This window comes from Hypanus sabinus, chromosome 7 (genome assembly GCF_030144855.1).
Source record: "Hypanus sabinus isolate sHypSab1 chromosome 7, sHypSab1.hap1, whole genome shotgun sequence".
In the NCBI taxonomy this organism is placed as follows: Eukaryota; Metazoa; Chordata; class Chondrichthyes; order Myliobatiformes; family Dasyatidae; genus Hypanus; species Hypanus sabinus.
The window spans coordinates 142,615,086-142,637,980 of record NC_082712.1 but is presented as its reverse complement, the minus strand read 5'-3'; the positions used below and the strand labels follow the sequence as shown (position 1 = coordinate 142,637,980).

At 40.7% G+C, this 22,895-nt stretch overlaps 1 protein-coding gene across 2 annotated transcripts in view; it reads left to right on the top strand.

The window, feature by feature from the left end:
• The window catches only part of trim66 (tripartite motif containing 66), a 176,681-nt gene extending 167,563 nt beyond the window's left edge, over positions 1–9,118 (top strand). For both annotated transcript variants that reach the window (XM_059975842.1, XM_059975841.1), the window contains 4 exons: positions 2,328–2,460; positions 3,321–3,395; positions 4,577–4,729; positions 5,962–9,118. In XM_059975842.1, the coding sequence (XP_059831825.1) occupies positions 2,328–2,460; positions 3,321–3,395; positions 4,577–4,729; positions 5,962–6,210 (610 nt within the window). In that variant the 3' untranslated portion in view covers positions 6,211–9,118. The remainder of the gene's footprint in view (positions 1–2,327; positions 2,461–3,320; positions 3,396–4,576; positions 4,730–5,961) is intronic.
• Positions 9,119–22,895: the final 13,777 nt, after the last annotated feature.

The window sequence follows — 22,895 nt, the reverse complement described above, 5'->3', positions numbered from 1 at the left end:
GAATTCAAGTTGGTTTTGACAGGGATTCAAAAAAAACCCTATAAAAGCAGAGTTACCAGAATATCAATCATGCTATTACTGTTGTTCAAATCATACTACTATTTATTATTTAAAAAAGTGGAATTCAGAATCATGGCTGTGACACTGAAGAAGGCCATTTGGCCCATTGTGTCCAGGCTGGATCTAGTGAGTTGGTCTTTAACTAACTTGCTGGTTCCACTTCCTAGCATTGCAAGTTTTTCCTCATTGTATATTTACCTAATTCCCTCTTGGAAGCTAAAAGAGTGAACATTTCCACCACACCTGCAGGTAGTGCATTCTCGATTCCAAACACATAATGTTTTAAAAAAAAATATTCATGTCATTCCTTTCTGTACCAACAACTACCCTCATCATGTTATATATTTGAATCAGTTTTCACCTCAACACTTTCCACAATAAGATAAAGAAGATAAAGACGTCAGTGGGATTTTACACTGCTCTGTGAGGCAGGGCATCTCAGAGGAAGAAGTGATTATGGAGATGTAGAATAAAAGGAAAATGTTCAAAATGTAGGGATTTCAGGGTCTTTGTGAGAACAGGAGGAAAATACAATTGAAAGGCGTATACTATTGTAGGCTTTATAGAGAAACATTTTTGCAAGAAAGAAATGCAAAACTTTAAAAATACTGTAATTTGCTTGCCTTGTAATAGAGTGCCTGGTTTTGAATGCTCTTAGGTAAACAAAGTGAATAGGTACAGAGAAACTGCAGAGAAGATTCATATAACACATGACAAAACACCAAAGCGATGTCCAAGTTTTGAGAATTTGGGTGTCTCTTCATTAGAACAAAGGATATGATGAGATCAGGCTGACATGTCAAAAATACAGCCAGTTAGTGAACTGGCGACCAGAAAACATGAGCTTACTGTGCAAAGCAATAGAGCCAAATGAAAGAATTATCATTGCTGAAGCTTGTCAAGTCATGAAAAGCAGAAAAAAAAGCAGTATCCATAAATTTTAAAAAGAAAGTGTTTGCAATGGGAGAGTCAAATTTGCTGGATACTTTCAATGATCAAGTACAGACATAAACTAAATAGCCTCTTTTGTGCTGTAGAATTCTCTGAACCCATTGTGTTGAAACAAGATGAATACATTGAAATAAATTTGTCTTTTTTTCTCTGAAATAACGTGCAGCTATTTTACTGAAGTACTCAGTACAGCAAGCTGTGGTTTACTGATACTAATACAAAACAGGATACAACATGAAACCAAAACGGTGATTAATTGCTAGATTATATTTTTAAAGATTTAAGCGATCGGTGTAACTAAGGATTACATTGTTGTGTCATGTCTTTTAATTTGTATCTGCAAATCAGTGCAAGGTGACCTGTGCTTACTGAGTTTTATTTTGAAGCATACCTTTAAATGGGAATTTCACTGCCCCCCTCTTCTCCCCTCCCGCCACCCATTGATATCTATTAGCGGTGTCCTACTATCTGGATTTATGTTACACATTTTGTTCTGGTATCTAAGAGCTTTAGATGACTTAATTTTGAAGTCTTTGATCTCAATTTCACTTACAATGTAATTTTGCTGGGAATTTGACAACATTACTACCTTTCCCTCTCAGCTACATGCAAATTGACGACTTCAAAAGAAACAAGACAGGTTTAATTCGGCATTTTTAGTATATATACGTTATTTTTAGGGTTTCTCTTTCCAAAGCTTTTATGTCTCCAATATCTTAATATAATTTAAAGACTTCACAGGGAAAAGTGATTCTGGTGATTAGATTTGTACTTGAAGACAGAATATAGCCATTTTTGCCATTTATGCAAAAATTGAAAACATTCAAAAAGAATATTGCTTCCAGCAAAGCCACATGCATCAAAAAAACCTTCCATGATGGAGATAATACTGCAAATAGGCAGCAACCAGGGATGGCATCTTGTACCATTTCCCTGGTTAAAAGTAGCTTTGACACAGGCACCATCTTAGAGTAGATTTATTTTAAGTGAAGGATGTTTTGACTGTTGAACAGCATAATTTAAAAACATGTCCTTTGGTGCATTAGTTTATATAAAGTTAAACAATATGCTAAACAATTGGCTAATGTTTAAGATTGCAAGATTTAACTGTAATCAAGGCAACAGAAATTGGTCCAGAGAGAAACAAAACTCTGCAGATCTTGGAGATTGCAGCGCCAACAAAAGTTGTGGAAGATGTGCAGCAGGCAGACTGTATTTAGAGGGAGCGAGTTAAAATTTCCATTTCTTAACCAGACCACCAGTAATTGTTCTTTACTCCTTTCGTTCAGTTGTACATTAAAAATATTGATTTACAGGGGTGAGTGGTTGTGTACATTGTGTCGGAATGTGGTGATGCCAGAAGTGGAATATGATTGTGAAAATACGCGGCATATCAACGAAAACAGGGGAATAAGGACATTACAGGGACTCTCCATAAGTGACCAAAGGGTGAGTAGCAGCCCATAAGTTCAGTTGTCTCTAATGTTTGGGATTAGTGCATTGTATGGTGTTGCAGTGTGAATGAATTTCATTCTGATGTCTTTGAATCAACAATCAGGCAATGGTTGAAAACAAGTTGTTGGATTTGCAGATATTTGGAAAGGTGATTGTAGTATTCCCTAACTACTTGTTTATAGTAACTGAGTGCAACTATCTGAATATTATCTATTTAAAAGGGGAAACTTTAAGGGCTGTAGAGTAAACTTTCCTTGGGTTTCCAGCTGAGTAATGGTGTTGATTTTAATTGACGTTTCACTGACAGACTCTGCCATCTTCATCAAGGATGATGCCTAAGCACGGCAAGTCTGGTGGTATATACACCTCTGTCATCCACCCCTGTTGATTGGTTAATCCTCAACCAATCAGGTTTTTGCTGTCCCACCTTGTTTGCAATCTAATTTCTGAAAACCTGAATGGTTGGAGACGAGCCAATCAGGAGGGGGTGGGTGTGGGGTGGTGGTGGTATATATACCACCAGACTGGACGTGACCAGGCATCATCCCTTATGAAGGTGGCTGAATTTGTCACTGAAAATCAATTAAAATTGATACCTGTATCCATCTGGAAGCCAAAGAAGAGTTTATTTGTCATATATGACAGAAAAGCAGTAGATCCTTTATTAAAGGGCTATGCTTTCAATGTTCAACAGCCATGCAGTTCAGTAGCCTTCCACTTTTCTCTCTTTCTTTCAATATTTAGTCTAAATTGCTCTTCTAGGATGGAGACTTAGTGGGTAGTGTGTAGATGAATATATGAGCTGTATCCATTCTGAGAGTTTCTTTCCTAACTTCAAACTGTATTGCCTACAGAAATGTGAAAAGCTGACTTTACACTTGTACTGCTACCCCCTCAGCCTGCCCTTTCATGAGCCTGTCAGCCCACTGGTAAGTATAGTTCACTGGCATTTGCTGTTGTGTTTCACAAAGGTGAGTGCAACCTTTGGCTACAGTAAATCGTACAAAGCAACTGCCTTAATGCAGTGAAGGAACTCATCAGCATATTTGTGGAGAATTGCCTTGCCAATGCACTAGTGCTAAAGCATCAGTTTGGTCATTAACCAGTTGCATCTAACTTGCACACTGCTTGTACACAAAGTATTAAGTGATTTTGAACTGTATTTTAACTCAAGTATGGATTGTGTGAATGGGCCAATGTACTGAATCTCAGGGGTGAATCTGTGGAATGCTCTAGCGCAGACTGCGGCCGAGGCCAAGTCCGTGGGTTTATTTAAGGCAGAAGTTGATCGATTCCTGATCGGTCAGGGCATCAAGGAATATGGTGAGAAGGCAGGTGTATGGGGTTGAGTGGGATCTGGGATTATCCATGAAGGAATGGCAGAGAAGACTCGATGGGCTGAATGGCCTAATTCTGCTGCTATGACTTATGGCCTTCAAGGAGGTAATTTAATATTGTGCATTTAGGCGCTGACATTGGCTCATTTTTGAAGGGCAAATATGTTATGTAGTAGATCAAGAGGGCCAGCATGACCTATGAGGACATCACAGGGCATGGGTAGTGGTGCAGAGCATGATTACTGTAGTTTAGGTAATCAATTTTACAGATATTAAAGTATCCCAATCTTGGGGCAAGACCACATGAGAGGGCTAGTGGTTCCTTAGGTTAAAGTTTTACCTGGGCTATAGCTCTTCCTTGGTCCAGCACCGAAACATTGGCCTAGATTATGCCTTCAAAAACTTCTGAGCTTGAAGCCTGTCTTCTGATGCTGGGGTAAGAATGCTATCACTTAGCCAAGCCCCTGACTCTATAGCTCATGAAACTAAAATCCACTGATAGTGGGGAAAAATGAAATGAAAGCAAAATGCTGGAAGGTTAGACATCATCCATGTAGAAACAGTGAGAGCAAACCTTTCAGGTCAATCAGGTTTTAGAAATGTAACCATTTTAATCAAGTATTGAGGCACTATAAAGCGAACTGCCAGAAGATAGAAGACAGGGATGATTAAATGGCTGTGTAAATAAAATGTGTCTATCTTTTGTTTTGGTTCATCAATGCTTTTCCTTTCTAATGCATGCTGCTAACTATTTAATGATTGGTTTTATTCAGGCCCGTCATTACTACCAGATAATCAAAAGACCAATGGATCTTTCTACTGTGAGGGCAAAACTTCAGAAAAAGAGCCCACTCCATTATTACACACCTGAAGAATTTATTTCTGACATTCAGCTTATGTTTATGAACTGTGCAAAATTTAATTATGTGAGTAAGATGTACAGATGCTATCTGATTTTAATTGTCTCTTAGAAGTCCTGACGTTGCTTTTCACAGTCTGCAGGACATTGATGTGCTATTTTACCAGTGTTATGGCATGAGTTAATTCAGCTGTGAATCTACCATTATGTAGGTTTGTTGTTGTCAATTTATACCATAGAACGTTCAGGTGTTTGAAAGCAACTTTCATTTTAGCCTAGTATCGGTTTGCATCTTCTGGAGAATTTGAAAAATCTCATCACAAGGAACTTAGTTTTGCTATTTCTTACAAACAGTGAGTAATAGATGGACGAAGGACACGTGCATAACTTCAGATGGCTCCCATGTACATGAATAGTTCAAGGCTCCTTTAGAAATCGTAATTTCAGTGTACATTTCAACAGTGAAGGAGATCCTTTACAAACTTTCTTAAGGATGGATATTTTAAAGCTGCATTTAATTAAATGTTCATATCAGAATGATGTATTTATGAATCTTAATAAGTTTGGAGATGTATAGTTCCATGCCCTGTCTACACAGTTCTCTGAACTCATTTGGCCAAAATGTAAATTTTAGAATTGGCTTTAGTGTTTTCCCATGCTGAGGAGGTGCTAAACATAACAGCTATTTTTAGCATTCTTAAATAGAAATTGTCCATTTACTACTGATGGCAATGGTTTATAAACTTCATTTAACCTCTTTAATGGCTAAACTTTTCATAAAGTAATAGTACTTCAAATCAATGCATTCATTTTTGATAGGTGACAGCACAGAGGCAGAGATGTAGAACTGCTGGTTTGTAGGTCCAGTGACTTGGGTGCAGTCATAACCACCAAGGCTGTTTATTTGGCATATTCTATCTATGACTATATGGGTTTCCAATCGGGGCTTGATTTTCCTCCCAAAAATCCCCAAAACCCGGATTGTTGGGCTAATTGGTCACTATTAATTGCCTTGAGTGTGCGGGTAATGGGTGAAACCTGGTACTCGTTAAGTGGAATGTGCAAATAACAATATAGGATTCATAAATCGGCACTTGATGGTTCCGTGAAGGGGATAGGCCAAAGGGCCTGTTTTTGCACTATAGGCCTTATGACTGAGATTTTGCATTTGTAAATCGTATCTGTAGAAAAACAGATTTTGACCATTATCAGTTGAAATTCAGTAAGTATAAGCATTGAATAACAGTATTGATTTTTCTAAGTATGCAAAATGAGTGAACCTACTGTGATCTTTTACAGCCAGATTCAGAGGTGGCCCAAGCTGGTAGAAGTCTGGAAATGTACTTTGATGAAAAGCTCAAAGAAATTTACCCTGACAAAAACTTTACAGGAGCAGCCCAAGAATATTCTGATTATGAAGAGATTGATAATGACAGTGGTACTGCAATTGTTAATGGGTTTAGTTGGCCGACAGAAGAAAAGGAGCACGTGAAGCCAAAGAGAAGACGTAGGCATGGTGCAAGCCACAGCCATAAGGACCACAAATAGTGTTGCTGGCTGAATGTTTAAATATTGTGAAATGCAAATTGATCCTCGACTCTCTTCCACTTTGTGTCTTTACCCCTTCTCCTCTCCTCCCCCTCCTCCGCCCCCTCACCTCTTTTTGTAACAAATGTGTTTATAATAATGTTTGGAGCTCAGGAATGCGAATACCAGCTTCCCTGAAGAGGAATCAGTAAATGGCATTTACCAGTTTTCATAGTTTTATTGCAAAGTGATTGCACTGAATGAGGTTGGATGTGGTGTGTTGTGGACCTTTCCTCATGTGAAAGACTTTCATAGCTTGTCTACACCAGTATTGCTGTTGGATGAGCAGTTTTTGTACAGATTATGGGGCATTATTCCAGTTAGTTTAAGATTTATTTTTAGAATGCAGTGGACAAAATAACCAACTCACATTGTTTTTCTCATCACTTAAGTTCAAGCCTTAAAGTTAATGGATAAATTTCTGTGAGGTTTCACCTGATTGTCCACATTAACAAGAACCTGCTGAGAATTAGCATAAACTGTGAGCCTCTGACAGGATTCCACCCTCAGAGAATGTAGGTTGTGCTTTCTTAGTTAAATTTTTTGACTTTAAATATTCATGCTAGTGATAGCTCTTGGATTGTATCCAATTTGTTGAGAGATATCCACTTGGGCTTTTAATTCTCAGTATTGATTGTTGCAAATTAGTACAAGAAAAATGTTGCCTTTTATGAGGTGTGGTGGTCATTGGAATCAACGATTCAAAGTACATTCATTATCAAAGTATGTATGCAGTATACAACCCTGAAATTCATCTTCCCCACGGACAGCCACGAAACGAAGAAAACCATGGAACCTGTCAAAGAAAAGCACCAACCCTCTCCCACGCACAAAAAAAAACAAATTGCGCAAATGGCAACAGAAAAGAGTGAGAAACACAGAGTGCAAAACACAAAATCAGAAGATGGTACCAATGAACAACTTTACCAAGGGCGACATCCTTCATATGGTCCATGAAACTACTTCATTTTGTGTCTTCTGTTTCTTTCAAATGTAGTTCTGGTACTATTGGAGCCTGTGATACACAGTTTGACGGTGTGTTTTCAGGGCAATTAAACGATCTGAGGAAGTTCTGGGAAGCTTTGAGCAAGGTGTGTGGCCTCGAGGCCAAGAAGCTTGGAGACGAGGAGTGAGCCCATGACTGACTCCATTTCTTACCGACTTAAAGCGTCAAGGAATATAGAAAACATCAAGCTGGGTGTAGAAGGTGAGTAAGGGTACAATGCCATCCATCAGTCTCTCATTCACCCTCTGTTTGAATGGTGTCTGTCTCTCCCTGGTACTGAAGTTCTGAGTCTGTGGTTTGTGGATTGGACTGCAGTTCACATTACAATGCGTTTTTTTGGTTTCTGGTCCCTCCTTTCTCATTTGCAGGCCACGCCAATTCAAAATCAACAAAGAAAGAAGCAGCCAGAAACCAGAAGAACATCACAATGTGAACTACAGAGTCCAATCCCCAAACCACATTGATTAAAGCTTGCCCAAAACCCAGAACTGCAGCTCCAGACTGAGAGCAGCTTTTACTGTGTGCTGTACCAGAAGTTATGGTCGACTTGACTTGTGAAAAGTGACTTGACTTGACTTGAAAGAGAGAGACCATTGCAACGCAGGCTCCTTTCTTTCAGGAGCAACAGGTGAGAGAGAGAGAGAGACCATTATAACAAGCAGCTGTAAGCGAGAGGCCGGTAGGTGATGCTGAACACCTCCATGCCTTCTGCACTTGCTTGGATTATTTCACTTCCCTGGTGCTTCAATCACTGATATTGGCGAGAAATGAAGTTCATCATGGGCTCGCACCCTGTCTCCAGGCTTCTTGGCCTGGTGCTTCGCTCAAAGCCTTACAGAACACCCTCGGAGATGGCTAAGTGAAGCTCGCTCAGTTGGCCCATCAACACACCACAATACATGGATCACAGGCTCCAGCAGTAGCCGAACCATGTTTGAAAGAAAAAGAAGGCATGAAAGAAGTAGAATCATGAGCCGTCTGGAGGATGTTGCCCTTGGTTGTGACTTTTGCAGGCACCATCTTCTTCTGGATGTTCATGGCTGGTTCATCAGGGTGGAATTTTTTTTAGTCATTGTTAAGGAAAGCTTGTCAACTGTGTACAATTCTTAAAATATAATTTTATTAAACTGCTTAGGTTTTGATTGTAAAGCTTTGGAACTTTGAATTATTGTTGCTTCACAAGTGCTCAAACACCATCATCCACACAACTGCTACAGCAGAGACGTAGAATACTAATGACAGTGTGTCATAAGGTCCTTACTTCGAACACTTTTGTGTTCAAAGTAATGAAGGTGATCAAAATGTTCGAAAGAAATCTGATGGTAGACTTGTGGTTTTGGAGTGGCTGCATAGCATCAGTAAATGTCAGAGAAATGCCCAATTAGTAAATGGTGACCACTGAAGTGTTGAACTGGAGCGCCAATGTTTTCTAGAATGACGCAGCTTCACATGCAATTTGGCATGTGACCTAGGATGAGATAAGGGGCTAAAATGAGTCTCTCAAATAAGAACTGTATGGGCTTTTGAATGATTAATAAAAGAAGATGACTGTACAGTACATGTCAATACAGTATCATTATTTCAATGTGGGACTTTTTAAACTAGAGTAATGTTAATGTAATGACAAAGAAAAACTTTTTAGAAAAATACGAGCAATCCATAAAATGCCAGATGTAGAAATGGCTTCACCGGCATTGATGTTAATGTTAATTGATGTTTGTCTTTAAATAAGAATTATATATTTAATTGTTCTATATGAGAGTAGCCACATATATTGTCAGCAAGTTGTAATTAAATTTATTTTCTAAAAGTACCGTGTTCTAACTATTCCTATTACTGCTGTAATAAAGGGTGTTAACATGGCTGAATAAAATACTGAAACATTCCTTTTATTTTCAAAGTGTACACTCCACAAGCTGTTAGGACTCCCAGTGGAATTAGAAATTTAAGTGTGCCTGTTTCTGGGGATTATTGTGGCTGAATAATGTGATCCTTGATCTTGGACCTTGTGTTTTGAGATGGTGTGGTGTATTGTCTGCTGCTGGGAAAGCAGAAGTAAAAAGGATCAACTCTCTTGTCCCTGGGTAAATCGGTAGGGCCAGAGGCTGGGGTAGGAAAACCTGGTCAGGCCAATGGGAGAAATGATGTGGTTTGAAAGTTGTCTTTAAATATGAACTTCACTTTGCCTCCCTCTGGTGAAGACGTTTTCCAATTGGGCTGGGTGAGTGGAACCTGGCATCCGGTTGAGGGTACTGTTGGATGTTATTCAGGGCTTTTGAAAAACAATGCCTGTAGTAAACAGCAGGTTAGGTCTGGGGAGTGAGTTGTGTCTCAAGTCAATGCCCTTCTGTCAGGACAATGTTTCAGGTGAATGCACGCTGAGGCTCATTAATGAATACATAGCAACTGTGTTTCAGATGCTAGTGGACACGTGTTTAAGGATATGCCCAAAATAGTCCCACACAGTCCTATAGTGCAGTGCAGGATAATCAAGCAGGAGGCATATCCTGGTCAATGAATCTTTAAAAATACTTATTTAACTTTCTATGAGCAAATTGTTCATCATTTACCTTCATTCTTGTTACAACTTTGATTTGGAAGTTTAAACCTTACGACTGTTGCCAAGAATTTAACAGTTTCCAGTTAGGAGTATTTGTGGCAAGTGCATCCCTACTGCCTCAATGGTGCAGTGTGATCCTGCTTCTCCATTGTGGTTCCATTGCAAAGTTGCAGTGACTTTTTTCAGCAATGCATGCACGTACTGTAAGGGAATCAACACATTACTGAACACTTCCTCATTGTATTTAATGCAGCAATCGTGCAGGGCTTTGACCCTTAAAGAAACACTGAAATGTAGCCCAACACGTGCAGTACATAGTATGGTTATTGTGGTGTTCAGATAGGATTCTCCAGGCAGGTCCTAGAATAGTACCTAGAAAACTGTGGCCTCATGACGTCAAGCTTCTGAGAGAGCTGACTGGGTGGGTTATTCCTTGCCATTGTCAAGGGAGATTGGTGCATTTTTGTTCATCTGTTGTGTATTTAGTATTTCAGTAACATTGTAAATATATTTGATTAAGCATTCTTGTTTGTTTACATGATTCATTACAGGTTATATACAAGAGTACATGAATGGCGTACGTCATTACACCACAGTGTCATAAGTGTGCGTCTCTGAAAGTAAAAACTGAACGTACATGAGTTATCCCCAGCTTCCAATTAACTCCCCCTAGTCCCTGCCTACTGCTCTTGTAATTTGCCCTGCTCCAATATAATACTCTTCCCTCAAGGTCCATACTTACTCTTATCTATAGCTATGTGGCCACTGCGTACTAACTGAAATGTTGGTCACCTGGCCAGGTTCATTACCCAACACCAGGTCCTCCTCTTGTTGGACTATCTACATATTGATTTACAAAACACTCCTGGATGCACTAACTAATTCTGCCCCATCTAAGCCTCTTGTACTCAGAAGATCCCAGTTTATATTAGGGAAGTTGAAGTCCCCATCACAACAACCCTGTTGTTTTTCCATCTTTTGTTAATCTGCCTGCAATGTTCCAGTGGCTGTGGGAGGGTCTGTACAGTCCCATCAGTGATTGCATCCTTCCTGTTTTCTAAAACATTGAAACCCTGGGACATTAAGCACACATTCCTGCCCCCCTCTCAACTGCGTCTCTTGTAATAGCCATGGCACCATAGTTCAATGTGTTGGTCCATGTTCTGTTCATCACCTTTACGCCATAAAACTCGTAGCATTAAGACACACACAGGTCAAACTCCGTTCCATCATACTTTCCTACTGCCTGCCTTACTGGCCCTGACAATTACCTTCCTGTCCATCCCTCTGCTTTCTGACCTCGTGCTCTGGTTCCCATCTCCCTGCCAGACTAGTTTAGCTCCAGAAAACCACCTGGTTAGGATATTGGTTTCAACCCATCCCCTTGTACAGGTCACTACAGCCCCAGGAAAGATTCCAATTGTCCAAGACCCTGATTTCTGCACTATCCTCCTAAGCCACTCATTCATCTGTACTATCACCCTGCCCTGATTAGCACGTGGTTCTTACTGGGAGTGATCCAGAGATTACTACCTTAGAGGTCCCGCTCTTCAGCCTCTTCCTCAACTCCCTATTCTCACAGTGCAGGACTCTTCCTCTTTTCTACCTACGTCATTGGTGTCAATGTGCACTACGACCTCTGAGAGCTCACCCTCCCTCTTGAGAATCTTCTGCAGCTGCTCTGAGACGTCCTGGACTCTAGCTCCTGAGAGGCAACACACAGTTCTTCTGTCTCTTTCACGGTCTCCTGTGCCAGTCTTGATGTTAACTTCTACTACAGGTCATCCACGTCCACCTCCACCTTGATCCTTCCATTCTCTTCATATTCATATGTAATTCTAAACAGTCTCTTAAAGCCCACGAATCTGTCTGTTCCCTCTAATACCCCTCATAACCTAATCCAGACCTTGCCACTCTACCTTATACAAAATATGCCCCTCATGCTGTCTTTAAAGTTTTCCCTTCTGCCTTGAAAGAATGTCCTATGGTGTTTGATATTGAAGAAAAGATTATTACTGTCTGCCCTATCTAAGGCTCTCGTAATTAAAGAAAACTATTAGGTCTCCCCTTAGCCTCTGGCAGTCTAAGGAGAACAATCGCAAATATGCCAGCTCATATTCTTTAATGTAGCCAGCATCCTGATGACCTTTCCAGTCTTCACATCCTTCCTCTCATGGGGCAATGGGAACTGCGTGTAATAGTCTGAGTGTGGTCTGACTAAGTTTTATACATCTACAGCATGACTTAGCATCTCCCCCAGCATCAATGAAGGCAAGCATTCCATATGTCTTCACCACTTTATCCATTTACACAGACCCTTTCAGTGAACCTGGACTCCAAGATCCCTTTGTATCTCAGTGTTATTAAGGGGTCCACTATTAACTGTGGTTTCTTCTTTCATTTGACCTCCTGAAGTGCAACACCACCTACTTGGATTAAACTCCATCTTCCAGTTCTCTGCTCATGTCCCATTGTATTCTTTGATAGTCCTTTACACTGACCGGATCCATCAATTTTGATCTCACTAATCCAACCTACATTATCATCCAGATTACTTATATCACAAACACCAGAGGCCTAGCAGTGATCCTGTGGAAAGCCACTGATCACGACTGTCCAGCCAGAATGATGACTCTCCATTCTTGGTCTATCTCATGAGCAAGTCGGTTCTGAATCCAAACTTGCATTCACACTGGATCCCATGGATCTTTTCCTTCTGAATCAATCTACCATGAGCAACTTTTTCTTGTTGCTGGTGACAACAAAGATTTTGTTAAAGCCCCTACAAAATTCTATACTTGTTGCTTTCAGTACTTTGGGATTAAATGGCATCAGTTCCTGGGGATGAATCCACCTTTATGCTTTACACAAGACCCAGCACGACCTTCTCCATAATCATACAATATCCTAGTACACTAGCATGCCCCACAAAGCCTTCACTGTCCTCATAATTACTGATTGAAAGTACTCGTTTAGTACCCAGCCACAAATTCCCTCCTTTATCCTTAAGTGGACCAACCCTCATCTTTGATATCTTTTTTTTAAGTGTTTGTATAAATTGCCTCAGGATTTTCCTTGCTCCTGCTTACCAAATACATTTCATGACCCTTTGTGGATTTCTTAATTGTTTGCTTGAGCATTTTCCTGCTATATTGCAGAAGGGCCCAGTCTCACTTTAGCTTCCTAAACTTCCTTCCTTTCACTTTCTTTCAGATTTTTTTCTCCTCCAGTTGGATTCTTCACCTACTGTTCACGAACCCCTCTTGGATACACTGAAGAAATTGTGCCCCATCTAAACTTCTTGTATCAAGGAAGTGGTAATCAATACTGGTAACTTAACGTCCCCATCCTTTGACAACTCTGCTCTTCCTGCACCTTTCCATAATGTGTTTACATGTCTGTTCCACCACCTCTCAATGGCTATTGGGGGCCTATAGTATAATGCCATCAGATTAATTGCACCTTTCTTATTTCAGGGTTTCACCCACATTGCCTCTGTGGATGAGCCCTCAAGTGTGTCCTCTCCATGTGCTGTTACATTCTCACTTAAAAGTAGTGAAACCCCTCCACCATTTATTTGTTCTGTATCTCAACTAAAACAATGAAACTCAGGAACACTGAGCTGCCAGTCTTGTTCCTCACACAACCAGGTCTCTGTACTGTCAAATTTCCCATATTACATTCCTAAGTAAAGCACGTCCTAGAAAGTTATGTGATAACAGAGTAGACTGTAGTAGCCTTCAAAACAAAGATTTTCCCAGTCAAGATTCTGCCTGTGTAACACAAATAGGGTACCCTAAACCATTGTATACTGTATATTTCAGGTTGAGTATCCCTTATTTAAAATGCTTGGGGCTGGAAGGGTTTCGGAGTTTGGAATATAATGAGAATAGCTTAGAATCACCATCAGTTCCGACTCTGGATTTATGTGCTACCAGTATGTACTTATCAGCAAAAGTTGTTACATACCATTAATAGAATGAAAATTCAATGTGTGGAGGGTAGCAAATGCCACCCAGCCACATCGGGAGAATACCTGAATTGCTAGTTGAATGACAGGCTTTCAATCTCCACTTGCAATGCAGTTTTTTGATTAAAAGCTTACAGTATACTGTTTTTGTATTTTTTTCAAGGTTTTATCTAAGGTTTAAAAACAGTCAGCATTGTTGACTTGTTCTGGTGTTTGATTTTCATCAGTGATGATCTTAGCAAACTTAGGCTTTGTCTTTAAATATGGCGCACAGTGAGGACTGTCGAGCGCATCATTGGAGCCTCCCTGCCCTCTATTGTGGACCTGTACTCTTCCAGATTGAAGAAGAGGGCGGGGAACATCATAAAGGATTCCTTCCATCCTGCGCACGGACTGTTTGAACTGCTTCCGTCTGGTAGGCGCTTCAGATCCCTCCAGACTAAGACTAATAGGCACTGGAGAAGTTTTTTCCCTACTGCGGTCACTTTGCTGAACAGTTAACTGCCGGTTAACTGTCGGCTAACTATTACTTGGATTGCACTACTTGTATGTCTAATCTATATTTTCATTTATATTTATCATTATTATTGTTATGAGCAGAGAGACAACATCTGCCGGAAGTAAATTCCTTGTATGTGCACAGGTACTTGGCGATTAAAGTCTGATTCTGATTCTGATTCTGATTAATGCTGTGCCTTTTCTTAAATTTCTGCAACCAATCTGTTGAATATTCACAATTACCTTCAATTTTCTGTTTGTCGTGATGGATCTTTGCTTGTTTCATGAACAGCATACGTTAATTGGCACGCTGATGAATGTATTCTTCCTGTATATAATCAAGATCTTCGTATTTTGCTTAATGCAGTGGTTTTCTACTTTTCATTATTTCTGTCCATTTCTTATGTGAGGTTACTCCTCTGAACTGTTTGTGATGCACAGAGACCTGTATATCACCCAGGAACCTTCCCAGCACCTTGTGGAAGTTTCAATTTGTGTCGTCTAAGAAACTTAGGATCTCTCAGGTTTACAGATTTTGGAATTTCGGATAAGGGGTACTCAACTTGTGTAACCAATTTACATTATGGAAACATTGTACCCGAACTACCTGTACCTCAATCTGTCGATCTATCTTGAATATATTCAGTATTGGAGCCTTTGTAGCCCTCTTATACAAAGAACTCTAAATATTCACTGCCATCTGGATGAAGAAATATCATCTCCTCTCATACTTGAATATCTTACTGTTTATTTTGAACCTGTTCTTTACTTTGCAACTAGGAAGCATTGTTTGTGTCTGGCATTGTAATGAAATATAAGCTACAGTAGCAGCCAAGGGGTTTTGCACAGGCAAAACACTGACGGTTCAACTCAACATCTTCTGGTGGCTGACTTGCCTTGATGCAACAAAAATAGAAATAATTCTGGCTTAGCCACTTAATCAGGATACATTTTAATCTACTGAAAAACAAGCTTTGCAATTATCTGCAAGTGGAATTAGAGTTTCTTGTACCTGACCCACTGCCTCTTTCCTGCACCTAATGCATATCCTCTGCTACATGTATGTTCAGTAAGCCTTCACAGTTCTCCTGGGTAGGGTTACCACTGAGGTGAAGAAATGCCTTATCATCTCAATCTTGATTGACCAAACCCTTTGCATGTGTAACCCCTCGTTTGAGTTACCTCAGCCAAGGGAACCATTGTCACTGCATTTACTGTCGAGCTTTGTAAGAATTGACTACTGGAAGGTGGTGATGTGATATGATGTGCAAGATGAATCGGGAGTTAAGTTACAGGATTAGTTTCACATACATTCAACAAGCAGCTTTTCAGAGAAATATCAAATGAAATGAAAATCTTCCAACAAAGAAATTAATATGTTGACACAGTGAAGTGTGAAGTACACAAAAGAGCCACGAGTAATTTTGCAGGGTGGTTGCTTGCTTTCAATTCTGACTGGGTGGAAACCAAACTTGAGTTTGTTTTGTCAACAGCAGGTCAGTACCAGAACATGATTAAAAAAGAGTTCTTGTAGATTAAACATTCTTTCCAATTGAAATTTGTTAAACAAATTTGTTATTTAAACTGACATATGGGATGAAGTGGCAGTTTGGCTCTAGTTCTTAATACATTCATATTTTAAGTGTTTGAATCTAAGATAGGATTATTAATTAGAAGTTATCAGCACCAATCAACAGGATATCTAAATGGGTTACAGAGTGTGAGTCTGCGTTTTATGGTATACTGTTTCCTGCACTTTTCTAAGAGTTGCTAAAATATTATTAATTCTGTACATATTCAATTTCACACAATTTCAGTAAGGAGAGAAATTAGTTGAACAAGATTTTCTTGTTGCAAGTAATCTCAGTACCCTCCGGTCTATGATTGTAGATGAATTGAAGTTTTCTTGAATGTGAAGGGTTAAAGTGTGCAGACTAAAGATGCTTTGCAACAGATGATACTGGTTTTCCTCAATGAACATGTTGATTATTTGTGTTTTTCCTCTTTCCACTATTTTGTTTTATTCATTTACTTTGAATTGCTGGTTTCCCCCCTATCCCATCCCCTCCACACCCACTTAGTAACACTGTCCACTTGGTGAAGAATATAGTTCTGTCTGTTGTCTTGTATGCTATGCTGTCTCACATTTCCAGCTTGGCCAAACGTCTCCTTCACCAATCTCATCTGATGTCCTGGGGTGTCACAGAGTAGTGCTCAAAGTAACGCTTTACAATACAGGCGACCCAGGTTCAATTCCCGCTGCTGCCTGTAAGGAGTTTGTGTGTTTTCCCTGTGATGGCATGGGTTTCTTCTGGGCGCTCCTGTTTTCTCCCACATTCCAAAGATGCACTGGTTGGTAGGTTAATTGGTCATGGAAAGTTGTTCCGTGATTAGGCTAGTGTTAAATTGAGGGTTTGCTGGGCTCGATGGGCCTATTTAGCACTGTATCTAAATAAATAAAATAAACGTCAGGGATATGTATATCCTCGGTGTTCATTGGGAAGGTTCAGGACACTTGCAACATGATGATCTATATTATCAGAGAACAGCAGGCCTTGCAGATGTTCAAGGATTGGCCACCCCCAACAGATATACTCACCAAATCATGGGAGAAGCTTAGCCCATTCACCATATTGTATACATTTGAATAAAACAAGATTCAGCCTTAGCCAAATTTTAAAAAAATCGTTACTTGGTTGCATTTGTGACCTAGATTAATAATTAACAAGTTGTAAATTTAGTATTGTATCATCTGCAATTTAAATGACACTTCTAAGCTATTTTTAAAGATACATGAATGTGCAAGTTTGTCTTCTTGGTAGGCTTGTGGGGATTGTCAGTTGGTCCTGGCTAGTAACAATGCCATATGGTAACAATCTCATGGTCTTATTTCTAAGTTTGCTGAGGATATAAACTGGGTAAGATTATGGTCAGGATGGAGAATTTAAAGATACTTCAAGGCAATGCAGATGAATTGTGTGTGGGGTGGGGGGGACATGCCCTGACACAGTATCATATGGAAAAATGTGAAACTGTCCATCTCAATTTAAAATGGTACTTTTTAAATGGTGAGAGACTGACTAACATTTATATTTAATTACTAAGGTACAGGTGTGCAATGTGCAGGTGAAGTGAGGAATTGGGAGGGCAAACAAGATGTTGGCCTCCAATTCAAAGAGATTTGGTTTGGTACTATTGTGGCTACGGTAAACACTGTGATGATTATACCTTACTTATTCAATTATTTTCCAAATCTCTGATCAAAAAATTGCCATTAATGACAAGAAAACACATAATAAATACTGCAGATATCACAGCACAAATAAATTGATCAAGCCATCTTGATCATTGCTAATCAGTATGATCTCTCTTCCACCAAAGAAATCAGAAGTAAATAACCTCTCAAAAACCACTCCTATATAAATCTTTAATCCATCAGATGTATAATGCCAGATTTTATTTAAAGAATTCTTTGGCAGGAAAGAGAGAAACACAGCTGGGAAAATATTTACAAAGAATAGCTGGTGAATGCATATGGTTTAAATATTCCAATACATAAATAAAGACATCAACAATGGTTCAGCAAATTCGGAAGTGGTGAGTTTGACCTTTAAAACATGAGGATGCATCATTCTGCGTGGCAAGCTGAGAAAAGAACCTTTGATCTATAATCTGATACACTGATGTATTACATCATTTGGATGTCACAGCATTTATGCACTTAAGTTCCTTTCCATGGCTCCTCCTCTAAGCATAGCATGAGCTATTTGTCTTTGCTCCAATTTTCTTGCCTCTTAATTACTTGCCGCTGCTTGATACAATTTTATGAGGATATCTGTGTGTGATCCTGGACGGTGTGTAATGTCATCCACTTCTGCTGAAGTGGTCCTTGATTTCCACCTTTGGCATCAGCCTTGATTTTCCATTGCATATTTAACCATTCCAAAAGCAAGTATAGTTTGCACTTTAATTGTCCAAGAGCAATCTCAGTTCAAGCTCAGTAGTTACCCTTCCTGCAATTAGCTACCAAACCTTTAAAATTCTTTTGCTATGGATTATCCAGTCTGTTTTCCTTAATATCACATTTCCTCTTACCAGATGAAGCAAGCTGTCCTTCCAGATGAGGCAACACTTCACCTGTGAATCTGCTGGGGCTATCTACTGTATCTGGTGCAGCCTCCTTTACATTGGAGAGACCCGGCGTAACTTGGGGAAACGTTCTGTCGAGCACCTCTGCTCAATCAGTCCAAAATTGAACTTCCCGGTGGCTAATTCCTGTCTCAGTTCCCATTCCAACACGTCGGTTCTTGGCCTCCTCTTCTGTCACAATAAGGCCACTTTCAGCTCAGGAGCAACACCTCATATTCCATCTAAGCAGCCGTTAACCTGATGGCATGAACATCACTTTCTCTTTCCGGACTTTCATTTCTTTTCCACTCCCACTTCCCTCTTCCCAACTGTTTCCTCTTCTCCTTACCTGTCTATCACCTCCCTCAGGTACCCCTCCTTATTCCCTTTCTCTTAAGGTCCACTCTCCTCTCCTATCCGATTCCCTCTTCTCCAGCCCTTTTTCTTTCCCACCCACCTGACTTCATCAATCACCTTCCAGTTTGTCTTGCCTCCCCTGCCCTCAACTTTTTATTCTGGCATCTTGCCCCTTCCATTCCAGCCCTAAGTAAGAGTCTCAGCCCAAAACATCAACAGTTTACTCAATTCTGTAGATGCTGCGTAACCTGCTGAATTCCTCCAGCATTTCGCACGTGTTGCTCTGGAATCTCTTCTACTGATTATGCTGGTACAGGGTAATGTCAATGCCCTGATCATCAGCAAATTTTATAGTTATAGCTCAGTTCCTCACATGCTCTCCTAACACGACAACATACCCCAGCACATCCTTTGGTTGTGTAGGTCATTGACATAAACAACACATTTCACTGTATGTTTCACATCTAATCTAATCACCTGATTTTCCCTAGAGAGCTCAGTGTTACACAGTCAACATAGGGCAGCGTTTATGTCGTTTAGCTCTGCACTCCCTAAAGGGCTGTGCTTTTTGCATTCGTGATTCTGCTTCTATCTTTCCATCTGCTTTATTTAGTTCAATGTCCTGTACAGTGGTCTCATTCTATCTGCCTGACAACGTGCCTTTGTCTGCCTCAGCTTATGACTGACCCCAATCCGACACAGGGTCAGTAAAGTTTCCTCTTCATCGGAAAGAAAGGGAGTTCCAGTGTTGTCAGAAGGCAGACTCCATCCGAGCCAGAGAGCAGTGACTTTGCAGTCAGCCATTTAATACAGCGGGAGGCTGGATTCAAACTGTCAATGTGCTGTCCACCTCGACTGAGAGTTCACAACTGAAGGCAGCAAGGAGCCAGAATGGGAACAGGCAACAAGGTTAAAGTTGCTCTCCTGGGTAAGAAGGCAATTGATAAATCAGATAAATTTGGGAATTGGAAATAGATTGCTCTGGGCACTGTTGTTTTTTTTTTGTAATTTATTTTTTTATTGAAGTTCATCAAACAAACATTTCCATAAGATGTATTTCAGATATTGTACATATATATCATATAATCATATATATCACAAAATCTCCACAAAGTATTTATCTGGGGTACACACTTATAGAAAAGAATGGAAAGAAAAAACAAGAAAAGAAAAGAACTATGTACAGATTATTCCATGGAAAATTTTTGCCTCTAATATTGGTTGTAGGAGCAATGCTTGAGATGTTCCAGCACAGTTAGATTTAATGATTTGTACATGCACGCTGTTGCAATTATCCCGTCGGAATCTATTCAATATAGAGCACCTGGAGGAAACCTAACTGGTGACCTGTTCCTTAAGGAAGTTGCAGTGAGAATTCACTAGATTTTTTTGAGATCAGTCGATATGTTATTAAGGATTTGACAAGGGAAGAGGGGAGCAACTGAGGAATGACGCCAACTAGGTCTTCTCTCAGCTGATGACAATCATGTATGTTCTTCATTTCATCCAGCCATTCTAGTGCAATTTTCAACAAAAAGATTCATCAGAGAGTATGCCTCAAACTCCAGTGAGTACACCCTAAGAAGGTTTGCAAAAAGTTATACCCATATCTCTTGCAATCATTGAGAAATGTGCTTTGGACTATGTTCTGAACGTGGGAGTTTGCAGTGAGGTTTTGTCCATCATCAGAGAGATCAACAACATCTTAAATTTAGAAACTTAATCTTAAGGAGCTAGAAATGCATTATTGTCTCAACCTCCAGCTGTTTGTCGGAAAGAGAAAATTGGGTTTCTTCACAACTGCAGTCAGTTCTAATGAATAGTCTTGGTCTGAATTTCTGATTCTGAAACATCAACCTTATTACCCCTGTAGATGCTGCCTGACCTGCTGAGTTCCTCCAACATTTTGTGTGTTACTCTGGATTTCCAGCATCTGCAGAATCTCTTGTGTTTAGGACAGCATTCCCAGCCTGCCCCATTCATCTTCCTGCAGTGGTAACGGACAACAGTCTTTATCAACTGCCACTGGTACCTAACTTTCAACACACACACCCACAAAGCTTTTGCTTGAAAACTCACTATGTTTTGCTCTCATAATTTTCAGCACTTCCTTCATGGTAGCATTAACAGGAGTTTCTGGTCATCTTTTGAGACTCAGTCATACTGAGGACAGGGTGCTGGTGTTCAAGGGCCAGTGGTGAGCAGCTGTTCAGAAGTCATTAAAGATAATTCCCACTTCCCCACATCTCAGAATCTCTTTTGTTTTCTAAAATTCTACAAAGTCCTCCACTGCTGGTGAATAAAACATGTCTGGAGAGCAGCCTGTGGGAGGGCTCTGAATAGAAGCAATGTGGCTATCAAAACCACTGGGAAGGTGGTCATGAAAGGAATACGTATGCATGATTGCACAATTTTGACAAGGGAGATGAAAAGTATCAACATTTGTTCAAAGTACATTTATTATCAAAGTATGTATAAATTATACAACCTTCCAGGCAGCCACAAAACAAGAAACCGGAAAGAAGCTATTAACACCAAGAGACGAACTAACCCCCAATGAGCCGAGGAAAACAAAAACACAAATCATGCAAATGATAAGAGCAAGCAACAGCATTCAGAATGAAAGTGAGTCATAGACACGAAGCCCTTTGCCCACAGCGTCAGCCTCAACTTATCACACAACTGAGCTCACGCACACGAAGCCCAGAGCAGGCCCCAGCCTCAGCCTCAATTTATCACACAACTGAGCTCACGCACACGAAGCCCAGAGCAGGCCCCAGCCTCAGCCTCAATTTATCACACAACTGAGCTCACGCACACGAAGCCCAGAGCAGGCCCCAGCCTCAGCCTCAATTTATCACACAACTGAGCTCACGCACACGAAGCCGGGAGCAGGCCCCAGCCTCAGCCTCAATTTATCACATAACTGAGCTCACGCACACGAAGCCCAGAGCAGGCCCCAGCCTCAGCCTCAATTTATCACACAACTGAGCTCGCGCACACGAAGCCGGGAGCACGCCCCAGCCTCAGCCTCAATTTATCACACAACTGAGCTCACGCACACGAAGCCCAGAGCAGGCCCCAGCCTCAGCCTCAATTTATCACACAACTGAGCTCACGCACACGAAGCCCAGAGCAGGCCCCAGCCTCAGCCTCAATTTATCACACAACTGAGCTCACGCACACGAAGCCCAGAGCAGGCCACGGCCTCAGCTTCAATTTATCACACAACAGAGCTCACACACGAAGCCCAGAGCAGGCCACAGCCTCAGACGCAGTGCCGCGAATAGTGGAGTGGACATTGTGGAGCAGCAAGCAGAACCAGCTCAACCCTCACCTCTGGTCCTGACACTCGGCCTTTTCAATTCTTCCAGGCCAACATTTAAATTGTCCAAGCACTAGGTCATCCCTCGCACTGGGACCCAGGCCCTGTTGGTTTGGTACACTCTGGACCTGGACCCTGCCACTATGTTCCAGACTGTACCCGACATTTCCAAATCAACCTGGCACTTGAGCAAAAGTCGTCATCATTAATGTTATGTTCCATGTCATATGACATGGGTGATCATGGTCTTCCCATGACCATGATTGTCCTTGGCAAATTTTTCTATAGAAGTGGTTTGCTGCCTTCTGGGCAGTGTCTTTACAAGATGGGTGATCCCCAACTGTGATCAGTACTCTTCAGAGATCATCTGCCTGGCATCGTTGGTCACGTAACGAGGACTTGTGATATGCACCGGCTGCTCATACAACCATCCACCACCTGCTCCCATGGCTTCGCATGACCCTGGTTGGGGGACTAAGATGGTGCTACACCTTATCCAAAGGTGACCTGCATGCTAGCAGAGGGAAGCAGCACCTTGCACCTCCTTCAGTCGAGTTGCATCTCCACCTTGCCACTCGAGTACAAAAGTGCAGTAGCATTTATTTCTCCAGCTGGAAAAAAAAAATCTGATCTGGCAACTCTGAAGCATTCTTCTGGACCAGTCCTCAATAAATCTGCTTACTATTAAGCATCTTTGAATGTGTCAGTTGTGAACCTTGATTGAAATCACCCACAAAAATGTACCATATCTCTCCAAAGCAACACATTAGTATGGGAAGGAACAGTTGCCCAGTGGCTGCAA